At 42.2% G+C, this 12,376-nt stretch overlaps 1 protein-coding gene across 6 annotated transcripts in view; it reads right to left on the bottom strand.

Moving 5' to 3' along the window:
* LOC119496471 (CUGBP Elav-like family member 3) overlaps nucleotides 1-12,376 on the bottom strand; it is a 28,771-nt gene that overhangs the window by 15,620 nt on the left and 775 nt on the right. For all 6 annotated transcript variants that reach the window (XR_005208724.1, XM_037783783.1, XM_037783782.1 and 3 more), the window contains exons 2-4: nucleotides 12,277-12,307; nucleotides 11,183-11,397; nucleotides 9,736-9,818 (exon numbers count right to left, since the gene is read on the bottom strand). Coding sequence is in view for 5 of the 6 variants with exons in the window: in XM_037783783.1 (XP_037639711.1) it covers nucleotides 9,736-9,818; nucleotides 11,183-11,327 (228 nt within the window). In the remaining variant the exon portion in view is untranslated. The remainder of the gene's footprint in view (nucleotides 1-9,735; nucleotides 9,819-11,182; nucleotides 11,398-12,276; nucleotides 12,308-12,376) is intronic.

Consider the following 12,376-nt stretch of genomic DNA (forward strand, 5'->3'; position numbering starts at 1 on the left):
AATGAGCTGGTGAATTAAAAAGGCTGCTCAAAGCCATACAAATTCATGATTGCGAAAAATCTCATATTCACTGAGATTACATTCAGAACAGCGCCAGTGATGCTCAGATGGTTACAGCGTTAGGCAGCATCCCGTAAAATTTAGACAAGCCAAATATGCAAATGACCTGTATGCTCTTTTGAAGGTTTAATCAGAAGGAAAAACAGCCTAATATTGACTCTAACTGTTTATGTGTACACCATAGGAGTAAAATGTATTTATAGTAGGGCTGATAATAACAATCTGTTTTAACGCCACTAATTTCTTAAAAACGCATTAACACAATCGATCTTTCAGATGTTGTAGCGGGCTAACTGGTATCATATGAAACTAGACAACCTAATGAATCCATTGGTACCAACCATGTTATACAAGCTTGTCGCGAAGGAGGCTAAATAACGCTCCAAATTTACACTGAATTTTGGCGAGGAAAAACTGTCATGGCCATTTTCGAAGGGGTCCTTTGACCTCTGACCTTAAGATATGTGAATGAAAATGGGTTCTATGGGTACCCACGAGTCTCCTCTTCACAGACATGCCCACTTTATGATAATCACATGCAGTTTGCGGCAAGTCATAGTCAAGTCAGCAAACTGACAGCTGTTGTTGCCTGTTGGGCTTGAGTTTGCCATGTTATGATTTGAGCATATTTTCTATGCTAAATGCAGTACCTGTGAGGGATTCTGGACAATATTTGTCATTGTTTTGTGCTGTTAATTGATTTCTAATAATAAATGTATACAAACATTTGCAAAAAAAGCAAACATATTTGCCCACTCCCATGTTTATAAGAGTTTTAATCTCCCTTTAAGGTACATTTTGAACAGATAAAACTGTGTGATTAATTTGCGATTAATCATGGACAATCATGCCATTAATCGGGATTAAATGTTTTAATCGATTGACAGCCCTAATTTATAGTGGTGTGTTTTTTATCTGATCTTAAACTACTCGCTTCTATTTCATAGGGGAACAACTCATAAGGCATACTTACAATTTCTAAAACTCACTTTACTAACAAGATAGATATTTGGCTAATCAGTTGCAAGACAGTCTCTCAAGCAATGTCTAGCTTGCCTTGTAAATGTTGTTAAATTCTCCTGCTGTTGTTTTCTACTAACTCTGTGAATTTACATCTTTATTTGATGATGGTATTTCATCAATCAAGGTCAAGGACAGTGGCATAAAATGAAGAAAATACTTATTTTAATACTTATTTACTTATATACATATTTGATGTAGTTGATGAAATGTAATATACCATACACAGAAAGCGAAGAAGAAGTATCAACATTCTTACGTTCAATAACTAAAAATCTGCTTCAAAATCCAACTTTACATGAACTGAACAAACCCTAAGATTGTTTATACGAAAACCTTAAATCTAAATCCTTTGTGTGCATTATTAAAACAAGACTTAACTTGAAAACCAAAGACACCAGAGCTACACAAGCCCTGTTGTCCTATCCTCCTATCTTCTGCTATTGGACAGGGCATTTCGTGTGTGTGCGTGTGTGTGTGGTGATCTACAATAGTGTAATTTGGTCTGTATAAAGCTCCAACTTTGCCCTGTGGTCAGTGTGAAAGGCCATAATCGAGACAGCAGGTTGAAGTGTGGTTAGAGAGGAGACCTCAGAGCGGAGGTCACACCCCAGGTGCAACTGAAGTCCCGTCATCCCCTTGTTGCCTAATCACACACACACACTTATATATACGCACACACACAAATGCAGACACACACCAGTGGCCCCCTCTGACAGATGTCTCTGTTTAAACTGACAGAAGTGCGCCCTGACTCCCTCCCACTCCTCCACCACCCAGAACAACCCTTTTCTTCCACGCACCACCCGCCTGCCCCTTCCTCCACGCTCATTATGGCAAACTTTTGTCTTGTTTCCTCCTTCCCTCTAACCCGACCTCCTCTGCTCCTCCCCTGTCTCACCCTACCCCCTCCATGTCTATACACCCCTATTCATGCCAAAACCTCTTCATGGCCCTCCTCCACCACTCTTAACCCCCCATTTCATTCAGACGAATTCACACACTCATTCACCCCCCATTGTACGGGCCCTGCTCCATACGTCGGGCTTAGTGCAGACATATAAATATTACATGCTGAGACAAGGTGTCTGGATGCTGGTTTTAGTCTCACATGGGCAGTATGAACATCATTCTTGACTTTTAATAACATATATTAGAGAGGATTAGGGCTGCAAATAACGATTATTTTAACTGTGGATTAATCTGTCGATTAATTATTTAGTTGTTTGGTCTATAAATGTCAGAAAATGGTGAAAAACGTCGATCAGTGTTTCCAAAAGCCCAATATGATGTCCTCAAATGTCTTGTTTTGTCCACAACTCAAATATATTCATTTTACCGTCATAGAGAAGTAAAGAAATCAGACAATATTCACGTTTAATAAGCTGGAATCAGAGAAACAAATTAATCGATTATCAAAATAATTGCCGATTAATTTGATAGTTTTTTTTGTTTTACTTGAAATCCAGACTCAGGGAGTTCAGTACATTTTGGTGGCCAAATGTACCAAAAGCAGCACAATAAGATCTGTGCTTGGGGAAGGAAATGAAAGGGTGAATGTTACAGTAACTGATGTAAAAAAGTGAGTGATGCTTGCTATATGATCTGGCACTGGAAGTCAGTGACACTGCTCAATGATCAAAGCCCGACCCAAGATCTGGGCATCTGTTAAAGCTCGCTGCATTTAAGTGATTTTTTGGCTCACTCTGCTTTCTGGCACTTGTTTTCATCCTTGATAATCCCTTAAAAACCCAAATACATAAATGAAAGACATCCCCTCTTGTGTGCTTACAATAATCAGTCAAATTAAACTATTTGTATCTGTAAATGTGTAATATCGATATTTAATGTCTAGTTTAAATATGCAGATTTCACCACTGGACATGCTTTGATTTCTAAATTCATCACTTTCCAGTGTGCATCTTGCGATAAGCCATGTGTGAATCCAGGATTTAAAAAGCTGCCCGTGCTGTGCTTCACTCCAGGTTTGATGCCAGCTTTAAGTTGCGAGAGAACAAAGCACGTCCATGCAGCGTCAGATGCCATAATGATGACAGATAACTGCAACTAAACAGTTCTTTTCAATCTGTGAATGTGAGAAACTATAGGCCCTGCAGATTTTTTTTTTTTTTTATAGCTGGCTGGATTTACAAAACAGATGGTGTGTGATATGGACTCAACTCAACTTTGGGGCTACTTTAGGGCTCAGCATCTGAGAGGCGCAGAATTGGCAGCGAGCAATCACGTAACCTGGTAATCATGTGTACACACAAACATAATCAAACTGGACAAGATACAAATGTTGTGTGTGTGTGTGCGTCTGTCTGTGTCAGGCCTTAGAAAAGCAGGCGCTCTCCAGGGTCAGGCTTTTATGAGGCTATGATTAGATTCTGCCTCAATTTTGTGATGAAATATGAGGCAGGCACTCTTGTACATGTTGCATGCACAGATGCACATGCACATACATCACAAGCACACACACACACACACAAACACACACAGAGTAAATACTTTTGTTTATAACAAACAAGCTAAATCCCCCTTGGTTTTAGCTGTCCTCAACGCCACACAAACACCCCTCGACTCTGCATACCCCCTCTGTATCACTCTCTCTGGCTCCTCCTCTTTCTCTCTACTTCTTGCACGCACACACACGCACACACACACGCACACACACGCACACAAACGCGCACACACACTTTTTTTCTACACCTGTCCCTCTACTCCCTTCCCATCCCACACACAGTGAGGATAAAAATAGAGAAACAGCACGAGGGAGGGGGGGAGCGATACACATCACAAACCCCATCAGGCGGGGAGAGATAGAGGCAGAGGGATGGCAGAGAGGGAAGAGACGGAGAGGAAATGAAAGAGAGAGAGAAAGAGAGAGGGAGAGAGGGAGCTGGGGTCTGTTCTGAATTGAAAGTGCAGCAGTAAGCAGTGAAGGGGAATAGTAAACAGTGCTGCTGACCACATAAATATGCTAAATTAGCCTACAAAGTCGCCCTAGTGGATAATTGCTCATCATAGCTTTGCCCCATAGGGAGGCTGCCTGCCAGGCATCTTAGATTCCACATGGAAACACACACAGAACGTACACAACATGCACACGTCCTCAGCGGATCTGATAAACATCAACTACACGGACTGTTTGAGTCATTCTCTTAACACTACGTCGAACATACCACTACTTTGAATTGAAAATGTAACACTAACTACAAAGAAGTGGCATCACTATTGAGCTGCTGCACCTTGAAAGTACCCAGCTGAGTCCATGTGAGTCCATACTGTGTGTGCAAGCAAATAAATATAGCCGGGACATAAATAACAAATTCACTCCCTCTCTTTTCAGTCCAGGCTCAATTTCAGTAACCCTGGAACTGTTCCAATTTATCGGCTAAGGAGCGCTGTCATACCTTCTGCATGTAATCAATATCACTACTACAAACTTTTATTATATTTTTCATATGTGCATCGATCCTCTGCTGTATCAGTTATTGTTAACTACTTGTCCTGTGGTGCCTTTTTAATAATTCATTAGGCATCAAGTGTGTTATGGGAAGTACAGTGTGTGTACGTCTAAGTGTGTGCGTGTGTGTGTGTGTGTGTGTGTTTGTAGGCTTTGGTTAGGCTCTAATCAAAGAACAGGGAGCAGAGTGCTGCCTGGAGAGCAGTGAAGCATGACAACACACACCTGGTAAGCTGCTTATCACACTTTAATTTCACCTACACTGAGATCTGCGGATGTCGGCGTGACCAAACAGATGTGTGCGCGTGTGTTTGTGTGTGTTTGTGTATAATGTGTGTGTATGTACGAACACTTGTGTTTGAAGTAGAACAAAGATGAAGGGAGTGATAAACGCAGGGAGAGGAGAGAGTGCAGATTAAATGGAGAGAGAGATATCAACGGAACAGAGAACAAAAGGGAAAAGATAAGGGAAAAGATAAGGGAGGAAATACAGCAGCAGCAGGCTTTGGGAGAGATAGAGAGGGGGAGGGAGATGTGAGGTTAAAATCTAAACAGGCCGGGAGTGAAGTGTGGGCCGAGAGAGAGAGGGAGGAAGGATGGAGATTAGGATAAAGCAAAGATGGTTTTGTAGGAATCATTACTGTATATTTTGTGTTATAAGGAGTACAAAATATAACTGTTCCCTTTTACTTAAAATTAGTCAAACTGTAATTGATATACAAGCTTGGGATGTGAACAAAAACAATTTTAAAGTGATCAACATAACACCATAACAACTTTACTACTACATTTCTGTTAAGTTACTGAAAAACCAGCATGTCAAACTAATTATTAGGGGTAGGAAAAAAAATCAATTCACCTTTGTATCGTGATTTTTTTTTTTTACGATTTTGAAATTGATTTTTTAATGCCAAAATCGATATACAGTATTTGCCTCATTTGAGTTGGAGGTAGAAGGAAGTTACTGCTTTTATTGTTGTAGTCTGAGTAATGTGACGTCATAACTGTTCCATATCCTTCAACCAAAACAAACTGTAGCCGACAGAAACTGTCAGAGACGACGGAGCAGAAAACGGCGGAGGGTCCGCGTGGATACGACCTGCAACAAAGTGGTAACTAAGCCGTCACTCGCATATCCGTGGTCAAATCGGCCGACGCTACAACTGTAGAGCACCCATATACTGACATTTATGTTAAATGCATTCAACGGCCCCGATGGAGCTGACCATGGATGTATAAAGACAACGGAGCTGACGGAAGAGAGTCCCTAAAAGTGTATGATTCAACTTTTTCCTGTGGTCTTGTATTAAAAAAGTTAACAAAAATTGAAATAAATCGTAATATCGAATCGCAATTCATATTGATTCGGCACCCAAGTATCATGACAGTATCGAATCGGGAGATAGGTGTATCGTCCCAGCCCTACTAATTATGCTGTATTAATGAGTAATCTAAAGGAATAATAAATACCAAAGACAAGATAAGAAATTGTGAAAAAACATTCTGTATTCAAACTTTCACTTCACCATCCCCCTGTCACCACTCCTTTTTTTATTTTACAGCTCTGAGACCCGCCACCCTGAATTTGTTGACTAGAGGCTGAGCCCTGACCTCTGACCCTGGACACATGCTGTCGGCCTACTGCCACCAACCCTCTGTACTAACAAGACAATAGCCCGTGGTACAACTTAAATCAATAGCATGTATGTAGATGAGATAAAAAAATATTAAATACTGTACATGGACACAATTGCTTAATGGCTGTTGATGGACATTCTTATTATCGTTTATCGTTGCTTATTTGTCCTGTTCTGTTCACTCACTTAGCAATATTAGTCAAGCATCAACAAGGTGAAACCAAAAATTGACTTTTATAGGAGCATATTTTTCCCTCGTTGAATATTTTCCTCATTATTCCCATTTGGTGCAACCCCAGCATGCGAATGCGAATGAGAAATTCAATTTTCAAGTGCAAATTAGCAGTGATATGCGACAGCTAAACATGAGCTCTATCGTGTGGATGCATCCCAGGGGGAATCTCTGTACCGCATCTAATACACCGAAACATCTGCGTGCTACAGTGGGACTTGCTAGTGGTTCCACTGTTAAATTTATGCCTCTGTGACTTACAATGCAACTCTCTCCCTCTCTTCCTCCCGTGCTCCCTCTGTGCTTCTCCTTCCCTCTCTGTGTCCAAATTAAACACAAGGCGCAGGACACTCTGATAAGGCCATCTGTTCATCTCCCTCTCTCTCTCTCACAATCCCTCTATCCTTTTCTTCATTTTCCAATCTGACAGTCGAAGCTGAAGCTAGAGTGGGGGGCATTTGAGGTATAGTTTCTCTGCAACTCTCTCTGTGTTTGTCTCCTTCCTTTCGTTCCTCCACTGGCTGGTTGGAAGCGTTAAATCGGCGTTAAATCCCATCAGTGAGTGACAGACAGAAGCGGCAAGAGCGCTCTAGCATCGGACTTCAACAAACCTTTAATTGCTTGGCCATGGTGTAAGAGAAACACATCTGTATGAGTGTGTGATGCTACAGCTCTATTAAAGTTGCATGAGCTGCCTGACGTTCCACCAGTACTCGCAATTAAGAGCGATCCCAAGATTCAAGATGTGCATGCACGCACACACCTCCGCCCCCCTTGCCCCACGGTGAGCCCGGGATCTGACTATGAAAATGAGTTTGTGAGAAACTAATCATGCAGCTTAACAAGTGGAGCCCGGGAAGAAGGAGAGAGGGGGGAGGAGAGGGAGGAGACGGGGGTGTGAAACGGTCAAAAGGGTCAACTAATCAAGAGGAGGGGAAATGAGACGAGGGGTAGAGGAACTGTGGGGGGATTGGGGGGGTGGAGGGAGAGAGAGAGAGACTGACGTTGAGAGGAGGACTTAGAAGAAGGGTTACCATAAATGACTGTGAAATGAGAATCCGAGGAGGAAGCGCGAGCGTGCAGTGAGGGGAAAAAAAAATGAGTAAAAGACAGCAGGAAGGGAAAAGCGGGGATGAAAGAGGGATACCATGAAGAGATTTTAGAGAGGAGAAGGAGCGAGCGATGAAAGGAGGGTTGGGGGTAGTGAAGAGAACATTCTGTAATATTCTACTGGTGCAGAGAAACTGGGAGACGTGAGGGGAGGAGTTGAACAGAGGACAGAGGGGATTTGAGGGAGAAAAAAAAAAGAGATAAAATGGAGAGCATGGAGGGAAAAATAAAGGGAGGAATAAGGAAGAAATGAAGAAGCAATTCTTAGGGAAAGAAAAGAATTGGACAATGGGAGGATGTGTGAAAGGGAGAGAGAAATCGTCTGAAGTCATTTCTTAATCCTGTCAAAGAAGGCAACAGACAGGGAGGGGGAGGAAGACACACTGGATAGAGAAAGGGCATAGACAGGTAGAGGAAAGTGATAGCAGAGCTAGAGAAGATACACCTTCAAGAATTAGATTTATCCTTTAAAAAACTCAAGCAGTCGTCAAATATACCAGAGGGGTTGTTAGTGGGGAATGAGTGAGAAAAACTGTCTAGACTGTCTGTCTTCTATTTACTGTTATCCACTGAACTCAGATAAACATGCTGTAGTAAGGCCTTCATCAAATCGTTTTTCATATTCTTGAGATTACTGAAGAATTTTGGCTCAAACTGGACAGGATATCTGTTTCATATACATCTCAAGGGGAAGGCAGGACACTCCAAATCGAGGAAAGTTGCTCACTGACAGTCCAGGCTTATTGAATACCCAGCACACGATAGCCACACCCCAGGATTCAGCACAAGTCTTCCTCGGGGGAGTGGTGCTTCTGATTGTTTCGTGCTGGCTCTTTAGTAAATCTGCACCGCTAATGAGTATCCTCCCTGCAAATGTTTCCTCCGTGTGTCCAGAATATTCATCACAATTTATCCGGAAATTCACCGCTATCTATCTGCTCCTGCGACAAGCCGGTTATTGATGTCATCAACAGAAAAAAGGATAAAAGTAAAACCCAGTGGCGAGGGTTAGAGGCAGGGATGAGTCAAAGGACAAAGGGCAGCACGAGAGGGAGACACAGCAGACAGTGGAGAGGTGATTTTCGCAGAAAGGTCAGACTCCTTAGCAGGCCCCTAATTGGATTAATGTCATTATTAACATGCTGTGTTCGTACGTGTGTGTGTGTGTGTGTAAGAATCGAATGCGGAGGCATTTCCCAGCTGCTTGGAAAAGCATGCATGATTGCAATATATATGTATGTATGCAGGGATTTGTGTTTGTGTGTGTCAGAATATTTCCCCTCCCCCAAAGCCTTTTCCTCCAACCATTTTCTCACAAAGATCTTATCAACACCACAGCTTGCAGAGAAGGTGCAGGAACTGAAACTCCGATTAGTGGCAGGGCGACACAGAGAGAATAAGATAGAGAGCGGCTCAGAGATGGTGGAGGTGCATTCGCTATTCTGTTATAACTGCTGCAAATCGGAGTTTAGATAAGGCTGGGGAAATGTCATCTCTACAACACGTCCTATACTTTAACAGCACTCTCTCTTGGCTGGGTGGGAGTGCACACTACTTTGTAAAAAATAGGGTAAAAATGCAAAATGTTCCAAAACAGCCACTGTAAAATCCGTTTTTAACTGCAGCGGAAACCAGGTCAGAGAGAGAGGGAGCGACAGAGAGGTACAGCCTACGAGACAGACACAGATCTCGCACAGTGGCCCATCCATAATGAACAGTGTCCTACCCCTGCCCAGCCGCAGCACACGATCCCTCAACAAGAGAGACCGAGGGAGACTGGGACGAGACAAAGGGGAATGGCCACATTAATTACACACACTCTCTAGGCAGGAGCTATCACCGGAGGCTAACGGAGAGGCCGACAGAGAGATGGAGAGACAGAGGGAGATAGAGAAATGGAGATGATTATGCTCACGGAGTACCCTACGTGTCTCCGGTGAGAGGGAGTGTTTGTCCTTCGCAGCAAGACGCCTGCTGGCTGCTGAGTTATGTCACAGTGTTACTAATGGGAGCTGAACCTCCAGTAGCACAGACGCACACTGATCTGAGGCCACTTCTGTGTGTGTGTGTATAAGGTAGTGTCTGTGCATGTAGGTGGGGGGAGGGGGCTCTTGTGATTTGAGTGTACGTGCAAGCTTGTGTGCATTGTTGCATAAGTGTGAAGTGTGTACGGTTTGGGGATGTGTGTGTTTGCGATGTGCACTTACCCCTGGTAGTGTTTTCTGCTCGTGTAGAGCGCTCTGGGCTTTCAGCGCCGACTCTCTCGCGCAGTACGTCAGAAACGCACATCCTGTCAGATAGAGAGAGACAGGGAGAGGGAGAAGAAGAAGGCGATGGAGTAAAAGGTAGGAAAAGTCAGCGAGCAGCTCTAATATTTGTCATCCTTTATCTCTGTCTCTGTATCACCCCCTACAAAAACACACACAGCCACACCATTTAAATCATTTAAATGTCTCCTTTTCTGATGTCTTCCCTGAGCAATTGTCACCTATTCTGATTTATCACTGTGCGAGAAGATTAAAAAAATATATTCATGCACTTTAACTAAACTTGACAACACCATGATGATGCACTTCTAGAGCAGAAAAGGACACTCCACGGCACGGCACATTTCAGAACGGCACGGCACGAGTCAGCACACATGACAGCACCACACAGACGTGTGCGTGGGGCTAACAAGGCCTTTGCAGGCCGGGCACAGTCAGGTTCCTGCCCTAAACCAACCACTATATGCATGCCTCACGATCACTCCAAATACACTCCCTCTGTTTTCCTATGTGCTGTACCTGTGTCTGTGTGTGTGAGGGAGGGGTAGGTAGCAGAGCTGGCTGGCCAGAGAGCTGTTTACTACACCTGTCACCAGCACTAAGACAACAAGATTAGCAGCAGGTTAGCATTCTGGTGACATCGCAGACAGACTAGTGTAGATTCAGAGCAAAGAAGAGACGATTAGGATGGAAACATTCACACAGAGTGTACATCTGAAGCATTGAGAATGACTCGACATAATGACGACAGACACACATGCATCTTATGGTCCATCTCATTGCTTTTAAGAGGGGCTTACTGTGGCCGCGGGGATTCTCAAAACAACAGATTCTTTCCCCTGTGTCACCCAGGCTTACAGGCCCATTACACTGATTAGAACATACAGCCTAATCTGGTTCATAACACACAGGACCCCAGGTCATTGTGTGTGTGTGTGTGTGTGTGAGAGAGAGTGTGTGTGTGTGTTTCCTACAGTTTATTACCGATCTATTGTTAGAAGGGGCCATAATTTAAAGCCTCCTAATCATTAACACAACTCGGAGTCTCCCATCTCTATATACCATATATTATATGACACCTTTATATAGTATACTTCATAGTAAATTTTGGCACAAGCATACTCATGCATAAGCATGTATTTGATTCACAGTCTACGTGTAGTATCTGACTTTCTTTGGCTGTCTTCATGATCTCACGTTGCAGCGTTAACAGGAGATGGAGACGAGAGGAGGTGTGACAGTTTCCATGGTGACATGTGACTCTCAGCGCCGGAAAATCCACCCATCTATCTGCCTTACTGTCACATGTCTGTCTGTCTAGTATCTATCTGTCCATCTATCTTTTTGTCTTTTTACGTTTAAGCTGTGTTATAATGGCGAGACCTACCTTTGTGCATGCCAGTGTATTTGTCCTTAATCACAGTTAGCTCATAGATCTTCCCGAACTGCTCAAAGATGGGCTTGAGGTCCTTCTCTTCCAGATTCCGGGGAATCTGCCCCACAAACAGCTTGATGGCGTCGGCCTCCTTCATCAGGACAGAGTGGCGAGGAGGACTGGGTTCTGCGGGGGCTGAGGGGCTAACAGATCAGGAGCAGGTATCCCTGGAGAGGAGCAACCGTTGCTGGATGAGTCTTTGGGTCACAGCCCAAGAAGTGGACAATAATAGTCACAATAATAATCCTAAACATTTTTTTTTTATTTCATATTAATTTAGTGATTCATGGAATGTCTGTGGTATATAATAATGAATTAATAATTAATACACTTAAAAGACTTTAAAACTCCTGATATAACAATAATATTTGTAGTATTCCCTCAGGGGCTTATGTTTATAAAATGTCATCTATTATAGTCAAAATAATAATCCTAAAAGATATTTTTCATTTCATATTCATTTAGTGATTCATGGAATGTCTGTGGTATATAATAATGAATTAATAATTAAAACAGTTTATAGACTTTAAAACTCCTTATATCACAATAATATTTGTAGTATTCCCTCAGGGGCTTATGTTTATAAAATGTCATTTATTATAGTTTTTCTTTTTAAAAATGACTTGCTCCCACATAGTACATACTGAAGGGGATCTACTCCCAGCACCACAAACAATTTTGAGAATGTGCATGTTTTTCTCTCCTTGTAATTTATCATAGTGTTAACATATTTGTAGTTGTAAAACAAAAGAAATTAAGAATACAAAAAAAAAAATTCTTAATACAATTTCTTTTTTGAACATGCTTCTAGGCTATAAAAATGTGTGCCCCAATTATGTAAATAAATGTAAAAAAAATAAATATTTGTGTGATAATATTGAGTATTTATTGCCCAGCCATGGTGACAAAGGGCTCCAGTAGCTTCTGGTAAAACAATTATGCAAATGTTAATTAGCCAATCAAAAAACAATAATGAGACTTTCCCCCCCCCCTCCCCAATTAAATATATATATATAAATAAAATATCTGTATATAGTATTCATTACCTTTTTGGCGGATAAACAGCGTTCAGGATCCCTACACATAAGAACAGAGAGGAAACAGTGTGGTGATTGGGGGGTAAATCATTGCAATAGAGCGGTTTCT

The sequence above is a fragment of the Sebastes umbrosus genome, chromosome 11 (genome assembly GCF_015220745.1).
Source record: "Sebastes umbrosus isolate fSebUmb1 chromosome 11, fSebUmb1.pri, whole genome shotgun sequence".
Classification (NCBI taxonomy): domain Eukaryota; kingdom Metazoa; phylum Chordata; class Actinopteri; order Perciformes; family Sebastidae; genus Sebastes; species Sebastes umbrosus.